The sequence below is a fragment of the Bombus affinis genome, chromosome 2, assembly GCF_024516045.1.
Source record: "Bombus affinis isolate iyBomAffi1 chromosome 2, iyBomAffi1.2, whole genome shotgun sequence".
In the NCBI taxonomy this organism is placed as follows: domain Eukaryota; kingdom Metazoa; phylum Arthropoda; class Insecta; order Hymenoptera; family Apidae; genus Bombus; species Bombus affinis.
Genome location: NC_066345.1, coordinates 16,871,241 through 16,896,478, shown reverse-complemented (window position 1 = coordinate 16,896,478; position 25,238 = coordinate 16,871,241). Strand labels below are relative to the sequence as shown.

Genomic DNA, 25,238 nt, shown 5'->3' with positions numbered 1-25,238 from the left:
TTCTCTATCAACGTAGTATTTTCCGAACATTGTACGAGATATAAACAAAATTTAATGTTACCTCTGATATTACCTATATAAGAATAAGTAGTCAGTATACATAATTAGAATAACTAGAATCATCTAGCGGTGAAGATATGAAATATTAACCGAAGAATACAAGAATAAATATTTTTTATTCGTAATAAATCTCTTTGATCGTTATATCGAATTCTTTATTAACTTCTAACTTGGAAATATATTTTCTCATACTGTCTCATATAATTCCATTTCCCATAAATTATAGTTTTCATAACATAACCTTCTTCTTGCAACGATCGCTCAAACGACAAACGTCTGCCCTCACAGACAACACGTGATAAACATTTATAAGTTGTGACTTTTCTTGTATTTTAAATATTGTATTGCAAATTATAATACTTGCTTATCGTTGAAATATCGAAATTATTTCAAATATTATACCGTCTCTATATGCAGAAATATGTGTTTAAAATGCATCATGGATATAATATAACCTTAATGTTAAAGTGAAATATGCACCAATATATACCAATTAGTGAATAGTAAGTTTTATAAAGAAATTGAAAATGTCAAGTGAAACGGAGAACGTAGTCACTCATAAAACTCATAGAGAACGTAATGCCGGTCGTAAAGCAGAAAAAAAGAAAAAAAAGAAAAGCCATGTTCAAGAACTTACGGATAAACAGAAAAATCCAAAGGCATTTACATTTAATTCTGCGATTAAGGCAGAAAGACAATTTAGACGGAAACAGGATATAGAAACAAAGAAACAACACATACCATTGGTTGATAGAACTCCTCTTGAACCTCCTCCGATTTTAGTTGCTATTGTTGGCCCTCCGAAGGTTGGCAAATCTTTAGTTGTTCAATGTCTCATTAAGAGTTACGTGAAACAACCATTAACTAATATAGTTGGTCCTGTTACTGTAGTTTCTGGGAAGAAAAGAAGAATTACCTTTATGGAATGTAACAATGATATAAATAGTATGATAGACATTGCTAAAGTAGCAGACCTAGTGTTGCTCTTGGTAGATGCATCTTTTGGCTTTGAGATGGAAATATTTGAATTTCTAAACATCTGTCAAGTTCATGGTATGCCTAGAATTATGGGTGTTTTAACTCACTTAGATTTAATAAAAAATGCAAAACAGTTGAAGAAAATCAAAAAGACGTTGAAACAAAGATTTTGGACGGAAGTCTATGCCGGAGCAAAATTATTTTATCTATCTGGATTAATTCATGGAGAATATTTACGTACAGAAATAAAAAATTTGGGAAGATTTATTTCTGTCATGAAATTTAGACCATTGACTTGGCGGACCACGCATCCTTATATTCTAGCTGATAGAGTGGAAGATTTAACATCTCCAGAACTAATTAGACAAAATCCAAAAGTTGATAGGACAATAAGTTTATATGGGTATGTAAAGAATTATATATATATGTAAATATTATATTTCTTTTAATTTTTAATATTAATTTTTTGTTAATATCGACAGGTATGTGAGAGGAATTCCATTAAATAAAGAGACATCTGTACATATTCCGGGTTGTGGCGATCTAAAGATCAAAGATGTTAGTTTTTTGCCAGATCCGTGTCCTTTGCCAGAAGAGTTAAAGAAACGTGCATTAGTAGAAAAGGAACGATTAATTTATGCACCTTTTTCCGGTGTTGGTGGTATAGTATATGACAAGGATGCTGTTTATGTTGAATTGGGTGGTAGTCATTCTCATCAAGAAGAAGAAGAAACAGGTTTGGTTGGAGCTTTAATGGACACACAGGAAACATTAGATCAAAAGTTACAATACAGCGAGCTACAGTTATTTAGTGATGCTGCTCCGATAAAGTCACAGGATGTAAGCGAAGATTTAGACAGTTATAAGGGAGAAACTATAATTGATAATGGCAGGATCAGAAGAAAGGTTCTCTTTCCTGATTCTCAATCACTGGAGAATTTCTCCGATGTATCTGATGATAGCGATCAGGAAGATATCGCAGACGATCAGTTATGCAGCGATCAAGAGGAAGAAAGTGAGAATGATATTGAGGAAGCAGATGAAGTGAAAGCAAAGGCTGAATCTTTGCAGACAGATAATGACGGTGAGAAAGAAACGTATAAAAAGAAAGGCCTTAAGAGAAAAAGTAAAACCTATAAACCAGAAAATATTAAAAAGAGGAAAAGTTCGTCAGATAATTCAAATCTGGAAGACAACGACGTATCTATTACGAAACAAACCTCTTTGAATTTGACAAAAGGTAGAATTTCACATGTACCGAATGACATAGATGTTTATCGTTCTTTGAGCAAGGAATCGGATATCTTGGTAAAAAATAAGATTAAGGAAGCGCTCGACCAATTAAATGTAGATTCAAGTAAAACAAGCGAGAGGATAAATAGCGAAAACGAAAGTTTTGACGAATTAAGCGATGGAGATTCACGAGGTGGATTAGAAATGGATGACTCGGAAGAGGAAACTGATTTTGGTGAAACTTCCGAGGAAGAAGAAGAAGAAAATATCGAAGCTAATAATATGAAGAAGAAGAAGAGGGAAGAAGAAGTTGATGAGATCGAGGACGACGAAGAAGTTGAAGATGAATTAAAATGGAAATCAAACTTAGTCGAACAAGCCAGACAAGCATTCGATAGACGTCAGCGAACTAACAAAAATCTCATGAAAGTCGTTTACGGAGTGTTCGATAGGAACCGCACGAAAGAAGATGAGAAAGTGGAGAAAATCGAGCTCGAAAATGACGAAATAGGTGGTATCTTCCGTGTCGTTCAAGAACAACAGAAACAAAAAGTACAGGAAAAAGAGTTGCAAAATCAAGAAGAATGTATATTTTTTCCGGAAACTCAACGGGATTGGTTGAACGAAGAAAATAAAATACTTGTAGTGAATCGTTTCGTAACCGGAAAGTGGAAAGAATCGGAAGATGCAGAAGAACTCTTAAAGTTAGATGATATGAATGACGAAGAATTGTACGGTGATTTCGAAGATATGGAAACTGGGGAAAAGCATGATGCAGAAAGTAGAAAAGAATCCATAACGGATGAAATGGAAGAAAGGGAAAAGCTCTTGGAAAAGAAGAAAAAATTGAAGGAACAATTTGATTTAGAGTATGATAACGGCGAATCTAAAACATATTACGACGAATTGAAACTTGAAGTTGAAAAACAAGCGAATTTAAACAAATCGGAATTTGAGGGATTAGACGATAACGTAAGGGTACAATTGGAAGGTTATCGCCCAGGTATGTACGTGCGTGTCGAAATTGAAACTGTGCCGTGTGAACTGGTTACTAATTTGGATCCTACATATCCATTAATTATTGGAGGATTGTTACATGGGGAAGAGAATATAGGATACGTACAAACAAGAATAAAAAAGCATCGATGGTATCCGAAGATCCTGAAGAGCAAAGATCCATTAATACTTTCTGTAGGTTGGCGTCGATTCCAGACGTTACCAGTTTTCTCAAAATTAGAAGACAACTTGAAAAATAGAATGTTAAAATATACTCCAGAACATATTGCCTGTATGGCACATTTTTGGGGTCCTGTTACACCACAAAGTACAGGAGTCCTGGCAGTTCAGGATGTTGCCACTAGGGTACCAGGTTTTAGAATAGCGGCAACAGGTTCTATCGTAGAGATGGACAAAAGCACACAGATCATGAAAAAATTGAAACTTACTGGTTATCCGATGAAAATTTATAAGAAAACAGCTTTTATAAAAGATATGTTTAACTCGGCACTCGAAGTTGCTAAATTTGAGGGTGCTAGAATAAAAACCGTATCCGGTATACGCGGTCAAATAAAGAAAGCTGTATCAAAGCCAGAGGGATGTTTCCGTGCGACATTCGAAGACAAAATACTTTTGAGTGATATTGTTTTCTGTCGAACTTGGTATAAGATTGACGTTCCAAAATTTTATAATCCTGTTACATCGCTCTTGTTACCTGTCGAAGAAAAGAATCAATGGCAAGGAATGAAGACAACTGGACAATTAAAGAGAGAAAAGAACATACGTGCACCTGCTAACAAAGATTCTATGTATACATCTATCGAGAGAATGATAAAAGTGTTCAAACCTTTGTCTATTCCTCGAAGTTTACAGAAAGAGCTCCCGTACCGAGACAAACCAAAATTAATGCCAGCATCGGAACACAAGCCAAACTTCAAGAAAGGCAGAATAGCAGTAATACGTGAACCAGATGAAGCTAACGTAGCGAAGCTGATGAGAATGATTAAGACCAATTACGCTTATAAACAAAAACAACTTAAAGAAGCTACTAAACAAAGAATCGAGGGACATCAAGCTAAAATTGCTGCCATTGAAGCACGAAAACTTAAACGACAAAAAGAATTGAAGAAACAAGTGTTTAGAGAACTTAGTAAATTAGAAAAGAAAAAAAAGTCATAGTGTATACTTGTTTATAAAATGTATTGCATTCTAATAAATAGGCCGGCAGTTATTTTTTACCACTTTTTACTTTTGTTCCGTGCACGTTTTGATTGTCCGTATTCTTATGTAAACAATTAAAACTGTATATATTATAATAAAGCAGTTGTCAAAATATTTGTTTTACTGCATATATTTTAGATAAGTTACAGAATTGTTATATATTATGAAAATATATTATTAGTTCATATAAAATAATAACAACTTTATATGCAATGTATTTATAATATAGCCTGTGATCCACGCCATGAGGCAATAGTATGGTGTCCTGTTGAATAATTATCTCCACTCTAAAACCAATGAGAGAAGGATAGTTTGGATATTTTTTTTGTTTTGAATATTTCTATTATTCTGATTACCTGCGTCAACATTAGCAATTCGTCTTGAGTGTCGACGATTTTAACGGGAAATGGAGATCCAGGTACAAGGACGCCTGCCCAACGAACTTCGACTCTATAATCACCTGGTTCCGTTGGATCGTACCGACATAAGATTATCCGATCCTTCTGAGTCTCTCTCTGCATCTCTACTCTAAACGCTCCTTTAGGGCCACGAACCCTCACCGTTAGTTGACCGGCGCCGGCTCCACGAGTGTCGCAAATAAAACGTGACTGAAATGTTGCTAATACTCCGTGTTCTATACCTGGCCCGTAAACTCGAACCTATTATCAAAAACATTTTTCGCCACTCATCTTTCTCGTTCATAGATATCATTTCAAATCGAAATAAGAACATTCCGTATCAAAATGTAGATCCTACGATACCTTTGAAGCATCTGGAGCACCGGAAACGCGTAACGTAAAAGGTGAGCCAGGGACATGTTCTCCGGCGTATTTAATGGTTAATGCATGACGTCCAGCTTCTTGAGGTTTTACGTTCAATGTAAACGTTGCATCACCGTGATCGTATAATTCGCAATAAGCAACCTTATGAGGACCAACGCAATGAGCCGTTAATTCGCCTAAATATAAAAAAATATTTAGATTTAATTCACACAATTAAATAACAAAAATAATGAGTATAATACATACCAGGCCCAGCACGTCTTGTATCAATAAAACTTCTTATTTCCTGACCGACTATACCATGTTTCAATCCATCTCCGGAACAAATAACTCGCGACGCGTCAGCTGCACTCGTTACATTTATTTGTAAAGGGCATCCTTTCAGCTGTCTCCCATTCCAAGACACAGTCATTAAAAGAGGATCAGGCGTTAATGGTATGTAACTTGCTCGATAAACGCTGTCACCTATACGTGAGAACATAATTTAAGCAACAAATTATGATGTAATACAAAAAGATCATAGTTATAAAAAATAAAAGATATAATTACCTAAATGTTGTAACATTACATTAAGTTCGCTAGTTGGTGAAAATAACTGAACTTTTGGCGTGCCTGTGCCAGCTTGAGAACCATCTATTGTGAAACTAACTTCTTCTCCGCACTTTGCTGATGTTAAACCTCTTCCCCTTAGCAAAACTCGACTCGTGTCTTGTATAGGCGGCTAAAAATAAGAGAGTAATACTAATTTGCCACAGTTATAATAGTATAAACATAATCCTGAACAGTTAAATACCTCTACGTCTTGAACAATTGCTAATTTTGGAGCCCCTGGGAATGGTATTCCATTAAATAATATTTCTAAACGATGTTCCCCACCATTTAATTCTGGCGGAATGAGTTTCAGTCTATTATTTGAAGTCATTTCAAAAGACAACATATGATCTCCTATTTTTCCAGTAAGTTCACCAGGTCCAGCTTCAGCAGTGTCGAAATTAATTTTATTTGATGGATGTAACTTTAATCGCCCAACATCATCGCATACAGCCGGCCAGCCACCTTAGAAAAATAAAGAAAATATTTATAAAAATTAATATATTATTTTTATAATAGCAACAACAATAAAGATTATTGTTATTTACCAATTACTCGTAGATTCCGTGTATCTATGATTTTTGGATGCCAGGGAGATCCTGGAAGTTGTTGACCAGCAGATACTACTCGAATGTCAAATACCCCAACTTCAGTTGGGACATACGACACATTCCAGGTACCCGGGTTAGCTCCGGCTTCAATTATCGCTTTCGAAACGCTATCCGGGCCATCTACCTAAAGAAGCATAGTAATACATCGTAATAAAGCACGGTAAAAAAAGGAATAAAACTATAAAATATAATAATATCCATGTAGAATGTAAGTCAAATGAAATATTACACTTCTCGCTAAGTACCTGAACTGCTGGAGGGCTTCTGGTGCCAGTAACGATAAAATGTGCTGTTTTGTCGGCATGACCGCTTAATAAACCTTCTCCTTTTGCACGAGCTTGTCCAGCTGCATCAACTGTACATATTAATGGGCTGTCTGGTATAGGACACCCACCTGAATAAAAAAATAATTTTCCTTATTTCTCTAAAGTACTTTTTACATTAAACATTTTAGTGTATACCTAAGTGTATGTATATTAACCTTACCATATGTGATATTAATCATGTATGTACCAGGTACGCTAGGAGAAAATTCAACCATCTCTGCACCATCGTTGAGCGGAGTAACTTGTAACGGAAGTTCTTGACCCAGTGGACTTGTCGCTACTACATCCAAATCCGCCATTCCAGCATCTGTTTTTATTACTATAACAATTTATGATTACAATTATAATAAAAATGTTATTTTATTTTGCGAAACAAAAAATATATGCATGTATTAATAATTTTATTATTATACTTTTGAAGGCGATGTGGTCATGTACAGATACTATCATTGGTCCCAGTTCTTGCAGTTTCACTTTGGAAATATCGAAAGCTTGACAGAAAAAAGGTGAACCTAAAACTGGCTTTGTGCCTTGTAAGACATCAATCTTATACGTCCCTAATAAAATGGGAATATTTCAACTATTAGGTATAATAATATTACTAGTATTACTATTTGCATTTTTAAATTACATACCGACAGTATTTGTAGTAAACTCGGCGAGTAAATTTCCATCTCGATGCTGATAACATCGAACTGGAACTGCATTACCTTGTGGTCCGCTAATTACTACGTCAAATTCTTTCCCAGGACTTCCTAAAGTTTCGATAGTAAATGAGGTCACTTTGCCAACGCATGATTGGTATAATCCTAATCCTGTCGCAGTTACTTCTCTTCCTCCAGTAGGACCACGAACTGTCACATCCAATGGGCTTCCTAACAAAAAATCACACAGTGAATAATGTAAATGAACTAAAATATTAACAGATAACTATAAAATTAGACAATAAATACTGTACCCAATATATGAACTTCGTTATATTTTATGTGGATTTTATGAGGAGCTGCTCGCGTAGGATGAAACATTATATCGTATTGGCCATTTTCTCCTTCTCTAACTACGCTATCGACATCAGCTCCAGCGGCGCGTACATTTACGGTCAACTTTCCGGGTCCGGCTTCTTTTGGTGCAACAACTAGAGAATTTTAAAGAATTATTTAGAATAGAAATATTTTATATTTATTTTAATATAAAATTACATTTTACACGTTATACCTATTATGGTTCCTGGTCGATGACAAACTACATCTGACACTTCCTTAATTGTTACTTTTCCAGGATCAAAAGCTTGAAGTGTCTGAGAACTAATTATCTTGTGACCATCACTGAATATTACGCTGTAGGAGCCGACCTGTCGTGTACGAATTTCTACTCGATATAAATTGGATGATAATTTCGTCAATGTGCACGGAATAATTATACCATCGGGGCCTATATCAGACGCGCAGTTGAATTATAATGTTGCAGGATGCATTATATAACAATATTAATATATGAAACATAAGCTTACCTGTAACCTCTGCAGATACAGGCCCCTCTAATCCTGGCATTTCTAAGTCCATATATGCTGTATTCCCAACACGGATCATAGATGGTCCATCTAACATTGTACTAATCACTGGACATTTGAACGGACTCCCTATTGGACAACATATAAAATTACTAATCATTTTAATGAATATTAATTAAAATCTGATGAAAAGACAAAGATTTATTAACCTGGTACATTATCATCATTGAAACTAATATTGACATAATGAGTACTAGTAGTTTGTGGAACGAATGTTACATCGTATAATCCACGAGCACAAGCAACTACTTCGGCCTTAACTGTGTTATTGTCCGTGCTTACTACTAATTCCAATGTCCCCTCACCAGCTTCTGCTGCATCAACAGTAAATGTCGTTGCTTGACCTAATAATGCTTCAGAAAGACCTGATACGTGTACCTGCATGAATTTTTAGTGAGATAACTCGTCCAAGTAAACGATATTTTGTGACACTTCAAATAGATTACCTTTGTAACATCATAAACATTGCAAGCAAATGGAGAGCCTTTCACATGTTCATTGTCCACTAATATACTGATATTATGTCTGCCCACTTCCATAGGCACAAAGCTGATATTATATTTTCCATCTATAGGTTCTATCGTAATAGGAAGTGATATGTTTGATGGTGGTGTTACAATTACGTCACAATTTGTTGAAGGAGCTTGTGGATCTATAATAAAGGAAATTAATTGCTTTACAGCTCCCATTTTTAAATTGTGACCTGTAATTATGGCTTGGCCTGCACCAACTACTTTACAGCTGAATGGTGAGCCTAAACATAAAACATTAAAATTGAGTCTGAGGCATCTAATACATAACTGTTATGTATTTGGATTCATTATATATACCTGGGACAGGTTCTCCATTAAAGCGAACACTAAGACTGTGTACAGCAGCTTCTTGTGGTTTGAAATTAACTCTGAACTTTGCATTTCCTTCGCTTTGCACATAATTTGGCACATTCTTACCATTTACAGCAACAATAATTTCAAGATTGCCAGCACCAGCTTGACTAGCATTGACTAAAATTAAACATGCGCGTATAAATATAATTAATGTGTGAAATATATGAAGTGAAATAAGAAAATATTACACTTACTGCTAAAGAAGACTGGTTTACCAACAACACCACTATTTATATCTGTTACTTTTACTTTATCAGCATTGTAAGCTTTTACTAAGAATGGACTACCTTCCACATGCAATCCATTTATTTTTACTTCAACGCTATGATCACCTATAAATTTTATGTACTTTCTTTTAGATATCCTTTCCATTACCATCGTTTCATATTCATTCACATACCAACATCTTTAGGTGTGAATCCTGCAGTATAACATCCATGACCACTTTGCTTGACATGAATTGGTAGACTTTCTCTAGTTGGTGAGAGAACTTCTACAGTAGGAGTTCCTAATGAGGAATCTGCCTCTATTGTAAACGTTGTTAAACGATTCACAGACACTTTTTCAAGTCCTTCAGTTATTATTACTTTCGCCGTGTCGCTCACCTGACATTTCAAAGAAGTTAATTATTTTTAACAAACAACTATAATAAATAGAAATACGTAATAATATTACAAAAGCAAAAAAATAAAATAATTATTATACCTGGCAACTAAAGGGACTGCCAGGTACATCCTCTCCATTAAACCTTAAATCCACAGTATGTACAATTGGTTCCCGAGGTGTGAACGATATTGCATACGTGTGAGGACCTTGAGCTTGAGCAGATGTAGGTACGCGACCACCATTTACCGTCACTTCCAGGTTTCCTGGACCTGCCTGACTAGTTTCAACTAAAAAGAGAAAGAAGAAAATCAACAAATAATTCTCGATATATGTAATATATAATAGATTTCAATATATTATTAACTATAGCAACAATACCTAAGAAAGTTACAGGCATTCCAATAACACCATGTTTAGAATCCTTCACTTTGATAGCAGTCACGTCATACACTTTGCAGCTAAATGGACTACCAATTACGGGAACATTCCGATGGCTTACTGAAATTCTATGTTCTCCGACTACTCTTGGCGTAAATGCTACGCTGCACGTTGTATCTTTGTTGTCAGTGACTTGAGCGGGTACAGCCTGTCCATTGGGTCCTATCAAGTCCGCCGGTTAGTTGTTTAATACAATTTAGTCAGCCAACTACTAGGGTGGATCACATGGATACCAAAAGTGAACAGTGGAGCGTTTATGCGAGTTTATCAAGTTCTTTTCTGATGTTAAGGTATTTAATTATGATAAGCATTGTCTAAAGAAAGCGATATATGTATATATATACAGACATGTTATTATGAAAGAACTAATCACTGGAGCTTTTTAAATAAAAATTCAATAAGGTATTAGTTTGCTTGTATTGTCTGGTAATTGAATTCAAATTGATAGTTAGTTTATATTAGATGCTGCAAAGTTGTATAAAACAAGTAACTCAAGCAAAATGTATGAAAATTTAAGAAATAGATTAGAGATCGATTTTTGCATTGTTGATATTATACTTAATAGCTAAGTACTACTCAAATAAATGATCATGTTGGCACATTGGCTAAAGCAATACAGATTTCACATTCAAAGTCTATGATAAAGATAAAATTAACAACATATATATAGCACCACGAAAATGGCTGTCACGCTTACTTTGATTTAGTAGTTAACAGTAAAATTGGGAAATGTTAGTCACTGCTTTAACAATCGAATATTAAGGTAAAACCGACGCCTTTATAATATTCTAAAGTGGTAACTAGTAGTAAAAGAACATGGAGACGACATAATGAACTATCTCAATACAATATTTTCAGAGTATATGTTAAATAAAAAACCCACCACCAGTTATTTCATATAATCCATTATTAAAATAAAAATGAGATTAGTTGTGTTTGAGAAGTCTAGTAATGTCGTAGTCTGAAAGCTGGCCGACCTGCAACAGAGAGAGAATTGCTCTCAAGCTAGAGATTAACAAGATAGACAACACAGAGGCAGAACTTCGTGCAAGTTTCTACCATAATCAACAGACAAGATATTCATTACATGAATATTACTAACAAATGTAACAAACAGTCAAAAATTTATTATGGAAGTGATAAATACTATATGGAAGGTGCTTATATATATATACTTTCGGTTGTCGGCAAACCACTGTGCAACATTTGCAAAAATCTTATAATACTGAATTGGAACAATAAAAGAATATCGTAGGGTATGATGTTGCTGTGAAAATTGTGACATTTGTGTGATAACAGTAAAGATACAACTTTGAACTGAAAGATATACATGCAGGATACACGTATTAATATACAATTACAGTAGGAAATGTCAATGTCAATGACAATGAGAGAGAGAGAGAGATAGACATACCTTCAACGTTAACTTCTAAATCTTCTAAGCTACCGGCAACATTACTAACGGTAAGATAACTTTGTCGTCCTAGTCCAGCACTGCTTAATGCCTGCCCACTCACAGTTACATGACTATCACCACCTACCCGAGTTACAATCGGGCAGCCTGGTACTGTTCGTTTATTGAAGGCTATATTAATTATGTGTTCGCACGCCTCGAATGGTACGAAACTAACTGAAAACCGAGCATTCCCCTGTGGGGTGACTTGAGTAGGTATGTTCTGACTGCGAGCTGATATCGTAATTTCTAAATTTCCTTCACCAGCTTGACTTGCATCAACTATCAAAGCAATAAATATTTTATAAAGAATTGTAACAAAAAATCGAAAATTGAACAGAAGTAATTTTTAAATATCTTTTCTACATACCAGTGAAATGTGTAGGTTGACCAACACTACCCCTAGCTACTGGGCCTATTAATACTTTATCTGCATTAAATGCTTTAGCTAAAAATGGTGTGCCATTTACAGGATGACCATTATATTCAACACTAATCGAATGAACACCGACGTCTCTTGGAATAAATTCTGCAGTAAAACCACTTTTTATATCTCCAGTTACTTTCACAGGCAATTCACTATTTGGTCCTAAAAAGAATACGCCTTCCTAGCATCACATAAAATAGTACTGGGAAATTTATAATATGATATTTTTACTAACCTCTTACAGAAACTGCAAGCTCTGCGCTGCCACTACCATCAACCCCCATATGAAAACTAGCAGGCTGATCCACCGGAATTAATTCCAGGTGATTTAAACTTAAAGTTACTCTACTGGTATCAGATACATTACAAATAAAAGGACATCCTTTCACTGCTTCTCCATTAAATTTTATATCAATGTAATGTGATTTAGCAATTTCTGGTGTAAAAGAAACAAGGCAACGTCCTCCCCCTACTACTTGAACATGATTGGGTACTTCTCCTTCATTGATAGAAATTTCAAGTTGTCCTTCACCAGCCGCACTAGCATCAACTATAAAATTAACAAAGGATATAGATTGGCATGTATTATATTTTTTCTTCTATAATTCATTATCTTTAGTTACCTCTAAATTGACAGGCATGCCCAACAACAGCACTGGGTACATCGGTAACTTGTATCAAACTGCTGTTGTACACCTTAGCAACCAGTGGTCCTGCCGGTAGCTTTTGTCCAGCGATGGTTACTTCTACAAGATGACTGCCTACTTCTACTGGAGTAAATTCAACACGAAATTCTCCTGGTCTTCCTGACTCTTCATCAATTTTTGCTGGTACATGTCTCTTAGAAGGTGCTAGAAATAATTATTATATATTTATTATAAGAAGTAATTAATAAATATAATATCGAATCTGTAAATATACTTAATTTTAGATACGTACTTATAATTTGTACATCAATTTCATTACTATTAAAGCCAAGAGCAGAAAGTTCAAAAAGTGCTGGACTACCAGCAGGGACCAATCTTATGGAATCCCCAATCACTGACATTTTTGGGGCTGGCATAATGCCCACACGCCAGGGTGATCCTGTAAATTTATAATTTTATCAGATATTAATTGTATATATAAAATTGCAAAAATATATACATATATATATATAGTAATATAGTAACAATCTTTAATTGATTATTGTTTCAATATACACCATTAATTTGTTAGAAATAATAGAAGAATCCATATATGACACTGCAACACTTTGAGTAAAATTTTAATTTTCCGGCAATACTATGTAATTCCAATCAGGTGCTTTCTAACCTTTATAGTTAGTATAAGAAGAAGCGTAACGTAAAGCAAAGAAGAAAATAGATTTCATAATTATCGCGGGAAAATCGTTAGGATTATATTTGCTCGAATTTGACATGAGAAAATTTGACATTTATGGTAATTGTAAGAAGATACAAGAAACCAAATTACCTTTACTATTTTTAATATTAAACTAAGAGACCTGAAAAATGCTGAAAAACTTAAGGGAGAAAGGGTAGAATTGAATTACGTTATAAGGGTACTAAACTTCAAAATAGGAAATCGAAACACACAAATCGAATCTATCGGTCAATAATACGGTTCCATTATGGAATACACTTCGATCTCGGCCATAAGCACGAACAGATATTGAGTATTTTCACAATCGCTCGCGCACTAATTCGATTATGATCATTCCATCTTTACTGAACACTAATTGCGAATGATTCCGTTGGAAATCCATTTTGATATTATTTGAAAACTACAAAGACGAAAAATAGAAAAAAGATCGAATGATCGAGAAAGTCAGAGAACTTTATAGCTTTAATTTCTTGATGAAGAAACGTCAGCAGGTCGCGACTCAGAATCGAGACAGACTCAGAGTCAAGCGACGAGACGGGTGTAGCTGCTGCTACTACTGGGTTGCTGCTTAGGCCCAAAACCAGGGCCGTGCTTTCTTTGGTATACATTCAACAATCCTCTTTCATACTTTTTCCCCTGTATCTATTTTATTCCACATTTACTTTCATTTCAGATTTTACGATCTTTTTCTCCTTATACGATGATTTTTTACTAAGAAAAAAAGACTATTTTAACTAGAAATTAACTTTATGATATAAATCAAAGTAGGGTTTTAAATGGACATGATACGAGTATGTTCTCCCATCCGTTTCTTGCTCGTTCGACCGGCTACAGTATATTATGTATGTACTACAGTACACGTTCATAGGATACCTGATCTGCGTATTTCGATACTTTAAGGTCGGCCGCAAATAGAAATTTCACTATTTGCATTCAATACGAAATTACTTTAAAATAACTATGGAAAAAGTGTGACTGTATAATTAACGATTATACGAGAGTAATGATTATCATTATTCGATACGAACGAAACAAATGTGTAATCTTGCATGTATCGCGTTTCTATTTAATAATCACATTTTTTCTACTACACTAAACGAATATCACGACACAATACTTGGATGTATAAAAGAAATATAGCTTTCATGCATTGGAATTTCGTGACGATCGAGTTCGTTCGGTTTTTCCTTGAGAGAGAGTCGGAAAACCAGAGCTTTATCTTTATTAGTAATTTGGCATTGCCATCTATTATAACCAATCATGCGAGGAGATTCCAATTTGACATAATAAATTTGATATATCTTTTCAGTAATAGGGCAGTTTGGAAGTGAATTCGCCAGTGTTTGTGACATTTTATGTTAAGTACATCTTATACTTTTGAAGTCTGTTAATTTAACAAGAATAAGATTAGTAATGTTTTTTTATATGTATGAAAAGTAAAAAGGACAATTAAAAAGCGTTCGATATGTTTTACACGATTTCCTGCTTTCCTTTCGTTCCGAATTGTCTTGCGCTACATTCTTAATGCCAGGAGTTATGTCGAAGAGACTGTGGTTCATGATTCGCTGCATTCCCCGACATAACGGGTCATACGGAAGAAAACTCGTTTCAATATTTTCAAAAATACCTCTTAAATTGTTATCTACTGATTTAAATACGATTAACGAAAAAAAATCTAGAAAGACAAATCTAATTTGTAAATCTAATATCGTAATGAATGTTACATCACTTATGCAATAATAATTTGGAATTAATTATACGTAATGTAAGAATATATAATTTGGCACGAAAGCAATGATGTTATATAAACACAGTATCGTAATTTCCATCCTATAAACGCAATAAATTCTTCTGCAGCGATGTAATTAATACATAATTGAAATTTTCATGGTTAGTACATATTCTAACCGAGCGTTACGGTAATTTGCGCATCACTTGCATTTAGAGATTGTACTTGTGTATATAGATACATCGCAAGTATGTATATATATTTTTTAAATATGTAGATATATCTAGATAAATTCTTAACAACATACGTATTTCTAATTACAATCGATAGATATGCTTTTACAACATTTCGGAAATAACTAAGAAATAAATTCAAATTAGGGAAATCGAATTAAAATAGCACGAAACAGCGAGAAGAGAAAGCAATTGAAATAAAGAAATTGAAAAATATATGTAAGACGCATTCCACATGTCGTCAAACCATAAGTTATTCTGCGTGGTGCGTTAGAATAGAAACAACCGCAATCATTTCTCTCATGATAAATAATAACGGCGCAGGACATATTTGGCTTTACAAATGATCGCATAAGAACAGCTGTTCTTCGTAGTTATATAGACTACTATTATTACAAATATAACTAAAAAATACTCATTATTTAAACACGTGAAGAAAGTAAAAAGATATCCAGGTCATTATCGAATACATTTTGTCTTAATAATAGCTATATATTATGACATATTGATATATTTACATATTAATATTAAACCTGAATATTCTTTAGAAAATCTTAAGAATCATCATAATCATCATTATGGTATGTGCAGTTACAGGAATTACGTTTACCTCTATGTAGGCAGAGATCGACTATCCTCGTTCGTAACCAAATACGTCTACAAGCATATAAAGACTTTAGTGACCACACCTACGGTTTCCTTCTCCCCGTGATATTCTTTTTCAATTAATGATATTATACAAGATTGAATATTACAAAAATATTATACAAACTTTATCTAGTAAATGCTACTTGAAAAGCATTAGCGTTGTGTGTATAAAAGAATTTGTTAAATGTAATTTATCAACAAATATTATACGATGTGGACTGTACAATAAAATCTAGGCCATCGGAATATTTAATTTTTTTCTGATTTTTTCATGTTAAACATATTTTTTCTAAAAACCAGAAATGACATTTTTGAGCTATCTTAATGTTCGGAACAATTGGAAAACTGTACACCAACGAACCTCTTTACAGCGTTGTAGGTCACGTGTAATGTATAATTACCGTTGCAAAATGCAATTTTTTATATCGCTAATGATATCCTTCGTAGATGTGCAGTAGCGTAGTACAAATTCCTTCAAATTTTACTTTCATAATCTGTCATAGTAAATAATATTCTAAACTATTATAAGATTATGCCAAGCGATAAGATAAATTCCCGAAATACCTAAACATTGTATAATCGTATGATATTGTACAACAAAAGTAATATATTTCTATTTAAATAGGGATATTATTCATTGTGCTTAGTTAATAAATGAAAGGAAAAAATTCAAGAAAGAAAGGAAATGATGACGTTGTATATATGTCAGTGGAACATCACGTGGATGCGTGAAATCGCAAGTCAATGACCTGATCAATAACCTGTTGACTCGGACAATATATGTATGTGTATGCATAAACGTACTCGAAAAAAGTGAAATAATGTAAGACATGCAGATTATTAAATGTAATTTTCGTACAAAATTTAAACATAATATCGCACATAAATATAAGAAATTTCATAAGTAGTACTTGATTATACCCTTACAATGTAAGAAAATATTTTTGTTAAATATTATGCATTGCATAACTTTATTTGGTAACTCCTTTTACCGAATAAAGAGATTCAATTCTCAAGCAATACCATCTTTATTTAATTATTTTCTTTATAGAAATATAGAAAGCTATGAATCACTTTTACTATTAGAAGATTGATACATTAAGGCAATTTGAGAAGAAAATCGTTCACTCAGGAAATGGAAATAACATTATCATTGCCTAAAAGATCTTCGTCAAATATTTTAAACTTGGAAATGTTTAAAATTTTATTTTATATTATTACGCTATATTATCTTTAAAGATTTTCTATTACATTCAGTTTAATTCGCTAAATTATTATATTGTAGGAATGCAACGGATTTTTATTGTATAAATATCGAATAAAAAGTGACTTACCAGGGACTACTTCGCCATTGAATGTCATTTCCACAAGGTGTACAACAGCTTCATGGGGTACAAATGATGCCAGGAATCGTTGACTACCTAATGCTCTGACAAAGCTAGTTACGTGACCACCATTCACGAGGATCTCTAGATTTCCAGATCCAGCATTAGATCCGTCAACTATAAATTTGGAAGATACAGGACAATGCAGATAAATTTGCATTAATACCCTTTATTTTGTATAATATATGTTTTTAAATACATACTTTCAAATTCTACTGGCTGATTAACAATGCCATTCGGAATGTTCCCAATCTGAATACCACGTGCATTGTATGCTTGCGATCTGAGTTAATAAAGGATTTAATTTTTTATGTGATTATATCTTTATTAATAATTTCAATAAATACAAACCTGAACGGTGAGCCCTGAATATGTTGTCCATTTACTAAAATTTGAATGATATGTTCTCCAACTTCTTCGGCGGTTATTGTATACGTTAAACCTCGGAGAGTTGATTTCTGTACTGGAATTATTTTACCATTTGGGCCTAAAATCGGATAAATTATATTGAAAAATATATGATGTACTGTACTAGTAATATAATATAATAAAAAATCTTACCAGAAACACTAACGGTGACTTTATCCGGATCTATACTTTGATCTATGATAAAGGTAGCCGGTCTATGGATCGGCAATGTTTCAAGCGCACTTCCACTTGCAAGTTCGTAATCCCTAGCTTGCGTTGATGAACTAGTAGAGATTCCACTATTAATATACCGTTCGGTAATTCCATCCGTGGTATCCGCACTTTTGTAATAATTATTATTTTTGTTTTTAAGAATTCCATGCGTTTGTGTGCGAGTATTATGACTTTCATTGTTATATTTTTGAGATATGTTGTACTCCGAAGTTGAAAGTTTCTGAGTGGACATAAAATTTGAGGAACTATTGTGAGTATGCAAAATATTCTTTGAATTATAACCTTGAGTATTCTTGTAATTGTTATTGAAATAATTTGGGTTATTCGTATTTTCAGCTGTAGCAGAATTGTTGGTTAGATTAGCAAGAGATTCTAAACTACCATAAGATAGCAAAGATTTTGTTTTCTCTATAGCATCCCACGAATCTCTTCTAGATGTTCCGCCTACCATCGACGATACTCTAACGTTGCTACTTGTATCAACTGTTCCATTATCTATAGAATCTTTTCTATTATAACCGTTGTCTCTGTCGTTATTTCTTGGACTGAAACTTCTATTGATAGGACTTTGAGTCGCGCTACGATATGTCATTGGACTTCGGTTCGGTGACCGAGATCGCTTTAATGATCCTGAGCTATAAATTTCTCGAGATTCTTTAATAACTGGCGAATATCTTGGATCATGTACAGTCGGACTTGGATTTGGAGAGCGTGATCTACTTATTGTATTGGATGTATAAACGTCTTTCGATTCTTTCATAAAGCTAGGACTTTGTACAGTCGGAGATCTTGAATGATTGTATGTAGTAGTAGAATAAATTTCTTTCGTATCTTTAACCATAGATGGACTATGAAGATTTCGTGAAACAGGACTATGATTTGGAGATCGAGTGTGATTAAAAGAAGTTGATGTATGGTATGTCGAGCTAGAATTTTCCAACGAATAATTATTCGATGTCTTATAAGTGGAGGTAGTTTGCTGTACGGGAGAGTATTCGCGTACTCGTTGAGTTGGGCTGGGTAATTTGTACGTAGGCGAAGAATAAGTTTTCTGCTGTACAGGACTCGATCGATCAGTTCCAACCGAAACGTTCAAACCATTCATTCGTCTTTCCAACGAAGATAATTTAGATCTTTCGAGACTAGATTCTTTCGACCTTTTCGATCCTTTTTGAGTTCCCACTCGAATAGAAAATGGAGAACCTCGAACATCGGAACCATTGAAGTATACATAAACTCTGTACTTTCCAGATTCTGATGGGACGAATGAAACTTGGTATTGCATATGTCCAAGATTTTCCACTCTGAAAGGAACGGACTGTTTATCATGGACTAAATCTATTATTACATCGCCAAGACCTCCGGTTCCTGTTGCATCAACGGTAAATGAAAATGGTTGTCTTGGCAAAGCACCTTCCGTATCCAGTAGCTACAAATATTTACTGAATATCATCGATATTCAATAAAATAAATATGAAAATATACAATATAAAAACTGATGTACCTTTACTCCATTAGGATCAAATACAAAGCATGTAAATGGTCCACCTTGTATGTGATTTCCTTTATGAGTTATCGCGATACTCCATTCTCCTGTCTCATCAGGTTGGAATGTCGCAGTATGAACTCCATCATTCTCTTTGACAGGACACGACAGAGATCTTCCAGTGGGGGACCACGCAGTCACATCAATGCCATCATGACTAGTTCCTGAAATTTATTTATTTTATAAATATAAGTAATTTAATATAATTTCTCATTTATTTCACATAAAATATTTACCGTAACTGTTGACTAGAACTTCGACGATAGATCCTATTGCACACGGATCCATACCAGGCGATTTAATTTTGGTTAAGGGAGGTAAAACTCTAAAGTAATAGGGACATCCATCTACTAATTCTCCATCGTTATATACCATTAACTGTAACGCAAACAGTAATGAACTTCGGATATTAATTGCTCATATAACATGCGCAACATGTAATGTGTTTAGAATTATCGAATCAAACCTTATGCATTCCGACTTCAGTAGGTATAAAGGTTCCTTTCCCATGAATTCCGTTCCACGTGAGTCTACATTCTATCCGTCCGCTCGGATTTATCACTTCACCACGTACTTCTCTTGTATTTACTTCTTTGGTAAGAATCTCTAATTTGAAATGCGCCTAAAAGCATTATAATCACTGTTACATTTTGTTAATACATATAACGATATACTTGGAAGAATGAACACAAATAAGTTCTTAGGTAATAATTAACGAACTAACCGGCTGTTGTACTCTAGCGGAAGTGCTATCAATGTGAACAACAATTTGTTTGCTCGCTTGAGGGCGAGGCTTTACCCATTGAAAGTTTGCCGCATACGCCATAACGCCTAAATGTTCTACGTTTTGATCTGCCATATCTTTTGCCTTGAGAATAGGCTCCACGCCCAGTTTTTTGCCTCCGTCAATACCTTTCGAAGAATATATAAAGTAAACATAGTAATCTCTTACATATAACTACGCACAAATGCTATTTACCCATTTGTATATTATGTTCCCATGCAGAAGGATCGGTATCGATTTTATCGTAAACAGGAGCTGGTCCACCCAAGTTTCTGACAATGCTACATAAAGTTCTCCCGTCGTTCCAATCGGTCTGTAAGAAATGATTCAAAAATAGAAAAATGTTCGTAGTATGATCTCATACCGGTGTAACAAGTACTCACTCACCGTAAAATTTTGTACTGGATGATGAGATAATTGTGAGTTAACCCATCGTAATGTTGCATGAAAACCTGGCGAACCTTCCTTCATGAAGTATGATAAATAGGTCATTCCCGATAATTCGTCCAAATATGGAGATGCAAGATACTCTGGTTCCAACACCATAGGTATATCGAATTCACGTTTTGAAATCTCCATAGCTTTTCGACAGTTATACACGCTATAAGTATAAAATTTCTTATGGAATTTCTAACTTGTAATTTGTAAGGTAATTATAAAAAAGTCAAGATTCTGCAATTGTATACCTATCGTTAGGATCGAGCCGACGCCAATGAGGAAATAGACCTGGTTGACAATAATCAAGCAACGCACTCAGATATACGCCTGAATTCCAATCTGTAGTGAAGTTATTAACTCTACATTCTGGCAACACCGTCTGTAAAATGCGTATGTATTGATAAAAAATGCACCCTTTAGCTCGTAAGACTTACCAAGTTTTCCTATGTGTTAGTGTGTAAATCAAAATGTATAAGAGTAAATCTACTCAAAGTTACTGGTGTAATTATATATATGTACTGACCTTGAGCCATGCAAGCATAAGTTTCCTTGGTGGGAACTTGGACTTGCCTATTTGGTACCTTACAATGAGCGACCATATTAGACCAAGGATCAGTTTCAAATTTCCATTGACGATATCTACGTTACCTACAAAGAACAAGTGTAAGATGATTAAAATTATTTAAGTTATTTAAATTTCTGTCAATAAGAAGAAACAATACAGATAAAACTGACCATTACCGTACCTGAGGTTTAATGTTAATAACTCCGCCATCATTAAGTGTAAGTAAGTATTGTTAAAATATTATAAAAGTTTCTTCGCGTGTTAAAGACACTTAATAAGGCACTTACGCGCTAGAAATTATATTAGCTGCTGGATACACGCATGAAGTGTAATTGTAATGGTGCTAGACCATGATCTCGTAGGCGCCGATAGAACACCAGAAAGGCAATGACCTCGAAGTTTGATTTACAAGCAACGTCGTCACAATTGTATTTTTTATTTCGAAAGATAAGTTTAATTATGCATATATGTTATCGTTGTAGCACTGTTAAAACATTAATTTCGAAAAATGTTATTAGAAAATGTGATGTATGGATTTATTTATATATATAAGTTTACACAAAATACATTTGCGACGATGATCCACATTTAACTATTACGCTTATCGCGATCTGACTCATAGCATAGCGCATACAAGCCATGTGCATTTTGCCAGTAACCACCGAGAGAGCTTCTCTTTACATATACATACATATATATATATATATATATGATTCCGAACATTTTAATTGCTTGATGTTTTATCGACGAAAATAATCTGTAGTTTATGTGGCACATTCGATTAGTAGATAAAGTTTCTCTGTTCCTCACGCCCAGTTAGCAGGAAAGAAATTACATAATTAATCGATCAAAAGCACATAATTATGTAAATCGACCAAATCAAGGAATCATGTATGTAATTATACACAAATCGTCTAGGAGAAGTACTAGAATGGAAAAGCGATTATTAAATAATGTGACGCGTTTCTCGCTACAGTAATCGTATGCATATATATATACTTGGTATAACATTTGTATCGTATTCTATAAGTGAGGAATTAGTGTAACAGAGAATTTAACTCACCGATGTTGACGAGTTTCACACCGTCGGCCTCGATAGCTTGAAGGGCCGTTGAAACATTTTCTAAATGATGATGTTGATTAGCTGGTCTAGGATTCCATCGAGGCAAACGTCGTTTAGTAAGTACCTCGACGAGAGCGCAGAGTCGTGTACCATCGCGAAAATCTTCAACGAGGTCGATCACAGGACCATTTGCAGCATCGACCGCGTGTTTTAAGTGTTCGTTCACCCAATTTCGGAAAGTGTTCGCTTGAATTTCCACCCAGAGATCTTCGTGTCCTTTGATAGGCATTCCTTTCGCTGCCGTACCCTCGGCAGACCGGGCTACGAGACCCACTAATTCTTCTGGTCGTAATTGTTCGGTCGATTCCATTTTTGTTCCTATTGTGTATTCAACAAATTGTACCGTACAAATTCTTACTTACTACTAATGTAATGTTCTTAATTAAAAAATAATAGTTCGAGATAATTAAACGCGAACTATAAATCAAGTGATTTAATATGTTCAGGGCAAGAGATTAATAGCAATATCGAACTTTCTTGAGTACGACATAATAATTTATTGACTTCCCAAAATCAGTAAAAAATTCGATTGATCGCGCGATACTGTTGCCCCGCGAGTTCGTTAAAATATATCTTATGGTGAAAGTAAGTGTCGGTACACTACTATGTTTCTAATCATCGATGCATCTTATGTAGTTATATCCGTTAAAATGAAAATCCAGCGCTCCGCTACTTCATTATTTGCATTCATTAAATCTCTTACGGTTACAGGCAAGAGAAAGGAAACAAGAAAGCGTAGAAATAATATTGCAATTCAGCCATTCTGTTCTCGTGTTCTTTATCTGCGAAAGACGTCTCATCAAAAATCAACCTATTACTAATCAAATTACTAATATGATACTTATAGTAATGTGACATCAATTGCACGTGCCAAAGGAATTGCTTCGTTACGCTACACTATGTTATGACATCACTGTTCTCTCAAAACCTTGCCCGACCGGTGAAGCTTGCGTAAGTACGTAAAAATTTTACATTGAACCAGGTAAACTTCGACCGACGATGCTATCGAACATTACGTTCAAGATAGAATCGAATTTTCTTGTAGTATCGTACGTTTATCGCGTAATGTTCGATTTCAAAATTCGATTTCGAGATATAACGTAAATAGCGAAAATAAATATACCAGACCAGCAAGAACAAAATTACCGAGCAATAAAAATACACTTTTAATATTCGATACAACTATGTATGATATTTTATACTAACGTTGTAAGAACGTATTGCAAGAAATTAGTTAATCACGAGAATAGAAAAAACAAGTTCTTTCACTGTTTCGTGGGAAACTTTAATAGAGCACAGATAGATCGACGTTACAGACTTGCACCTACAGAGCTGATGTATACGAAATATACTTGCTTTCCTTGCAGCTTCACCACATTTACCTTGCCGAATTTTTGTATTGTCAATCACTCGATCTTTGGCATATTCCACAATATTAATTAAGATTTGACAGGCGCTAACAGACGTGGTTCTAGACGACTTAACAGGATAATTGCTTATGATCGATGGAAATCATTCTAACGTAAGATAATAGATAATTTAGTTTCTAGAATATGTGTACGTAAATTGTGTAAACTTTGCAAGAAGAGCATTCGTCGATTGGTCAATAGTCAATGAAGTGACCAATCGGAATCTTCGTTGAAAGAGCGCGATTTGGAGTAGGTTTATTCAAAGAATACGCAAAAGGATAATTCCGAAATTATGCAAAAATTTTGATCATTAGCAATGAAGCTCACATCATCGAAATAAATATTATAAACGCAAATTGTTTTATGCGTTCACTCGCACAACTGAAGACGTAAGAAAGTAAGAACGTTGGTATGCGAACTGATATTTACGTCGTTATACTGCGAAGCAACTTCCTGAACACGAAATCTCATGGAACCGTTCCGAAGGAACGCTATTCCTTGATTTACACGATTTTCCTTTGAAACAGCTTGCTCCACTCGTTGATAAAATTAGGATGGACTTTAATGTGCCGATACACTATGCGAGAAACGCCATTTTTGGTTGTCGAAGATTTCCGGATCGTACCGTTGTCGACGATTGTTCTTCGACGCGCGTGAGCTCACTGAACTAACATGAAAAACCCCTTCTTTTCGCAGCTCAACACAAGCGCTTTTCGAGACCGTTGGAACTTGGAACACACGATTGTGATGAATACAAGCATGTATCTATCCATCCACGGGCCCCGCACTGTACAACTTCCTTTATAACCTAAATAATATATCTTAAACAAAATGAAAGACTACTAAACAAAAATATCTCGATCTTTCTGACAAATAAAGCAAATAAAAGATAATTCCAAATGAAATTATTCCAACATAACAAGAATTTTTATGAAAAATATCCTACTTGTTTCTGTTTGATGCATCACTGAAATTCAGTAACTAGAATCACGCAAATTATTCCGCAAGGTGGTGGCACCTGTCGGAGTCGCAATCGCAAGGTAGCATGTCCACAGGTGTATGAACAAATTATGTTTTATTATACATTACGTTATACAATACATTTTTATGCATGTATGCATATATTATCGAACAAGAATTTTAAAGATCTTTTTTATATCTAGCTATTCTCAGT

At 34.5% G+C, this 25,238-nt stretch overlaps 2 protein-coding genes and 2 long non-coding RNA genes across 12 annotated transcripts; 3 read left to right on the top strand and 1 right to left on the bottom strand.

Moving 5' to 3' along the window:
* The first annotated feature begins 154 nt into the window (after positions 1-154).
* LOC126928762 (ribosome biogenesis protein BMS1 homolog) lies at positions 155-4,602 on the top strand. 2 transcript variants are annotated; one of them, XM_050744472.1, is made up of 3 exons: positions 724-866; positions 952-1,441; positions 1,521-4,602. In XM_050744472.1, the coding sequence occupies exons 2-3, from the start codon at positions 981-983 to the stop codon at positions 4,444-4,446; spliced, it is 3,387 nt and encodes a 1,128-aa protein (XP_050600429.1). In that variant the 5' UTR covers positions 724-866; positions 952-980; the 3' UTR covers positions 4,447-4,602. The 2 variants fall into 2 exon arrangements, with proteins under 2 accessions (XP_050600428.1, XP_050600429.1); XM_050744471.1 differs by having other exon boundaries at positions 155-1,441.
* Positions 4,603-24,759, bottom strand: LOC126928761 (filamin-A). 7 transcript variants are annotated; one of them, XM_050744464.1, is made up of 40 exons: positions 24,494-24,745; positions 22,596-22,973; positions 21,491-21,615; positions 21,216-21,346; positions 20,917-21,130; positions 20,725-20,842; positions 20,470-20,657; positions 20,212-20,367; positions 19,982-20,123; positions 19,704-19,909; positions 18,119-19,628; positions 17,909-18,044; positions 17,761-17,840; positions 17,507-17,674; positions 13,119-13,265; positions 12,803-13,030; positions 12,415-12,729; positions 12,123-12,341; positions 11,714-12,034; positions 10,240-10,461; positions 9,961-10,148; positions 9,656-9,860; positions 9,450-9,587; positions 9,199-9,372; positions 8,815-9,122; positions 8,518-8,746; positions 8,309-8,437; positions 8,014-8,229; positions 7,757-7,933; positions 7,434-7,673; positions 7,212-7,355; positions 6,959-7,117; positions 6,718-6,866; positions 6,410-6,596; positions 6,064-6,326; positions 5,820-5,991; positions 5,517-5,735; positions 5,250-5,446; positions 4,845-5,147; positions 4,603-4,775 (listed from the first exon to the last, which is right to left on the bottom strand). In XM_050744464.1, the coding sequence occupies exons 2-40, from the start codon at positions 22,963-22,965 to the stop codon at positions 4,707-4,709; spliced, it is 8,862 nt and encodes a 2,953-aa protein (XP_050600421.1). In that variant the 5' UTR covers positions 22,966-22,973; positions 24,494-24,745; the 3' UTR covers positions 4,603-4,706. The 7 variants fall into 7 exon arrangements, 6 of the variants coding, with proteins under 6 accessions (XP_050600421.1, XP_050600424.1, XP_050600423.1 ...); XM_050744467.1 differs by having other exon boundaries at positions 18,119-18,419; positions 24,494-24,743; XM_050744466.1 differs by lacking the exon at positions 24,494-24,745 and adding an exon at positions 24,038-24,166.
* LOC126928772 (uncharacterized) lies at positions 15,127-17,876 on the top strand. Of its 2 annotated transcripts, XR_007716944.1 has the most exons (3): positions 15,127-15,979; positions 16,798-16,995; positions 17,224-17,876. It is a non-coding gene; the product is annotated as an uncharacterized LOC126928772 (long non-coding RNA). The 2 variants fall into 2 exon arrangements; XR_007716943.1 differs by lacking the exon at positions 15,127-15,979 and having other exon boundaries at positions 16,636-16,995.
* LOC126928771 (uncharacterized) lies at positions 23,154-24,969 on the top strand. The gene is made up of 4 exons (XR_007716942.1): positions 23,154-23,240; positions 23,503-23,610; positions 24,023-24,177; positions 24,761-24,969. It is a non-coding gene; the product is annotated as an uncharacterized LOC126928771 (long non-coding RNA).
* Positions 24,970-25,238: the final 269 nt, after the last annotated feature.

Coding starts and splice junctions, on each gene's coding strand:
- LOC126928762 (XM_050744471.1), top strand. CDS start 588: ATGTCAAGTGAAACGGAGAACGTAGTCACTCATAAAACTCATAGAGAA. Junction 1,442..1,520: donor AGGACAATAAGTTTATATGG/GTATGTAAAGAA, acceptor TAATATCGACAG/GTATGTGAGAGGAATTCCAT.
- LOC126928761 (XM_050744464.1), bottom strand. CDS start 22,965: ATGGAATCGACCGAACAATTACGACCAGAAGAATTAGTGGGTCTCGTA. Junction 20,368..20,469: donor CCGCTAGAGTACAACAGCCG/GTTAGTTCGTTA, acceptor TAATGCTTTTAG/GCGCATTTCAAATTAGAGAT. Junction 8,438..8,517: donor CAATGATGATAATGTACCAG/GTTAATAAATCT, acceptor GTTGTCCAATAG/GGAGTCCGTTCAAATGTCCA.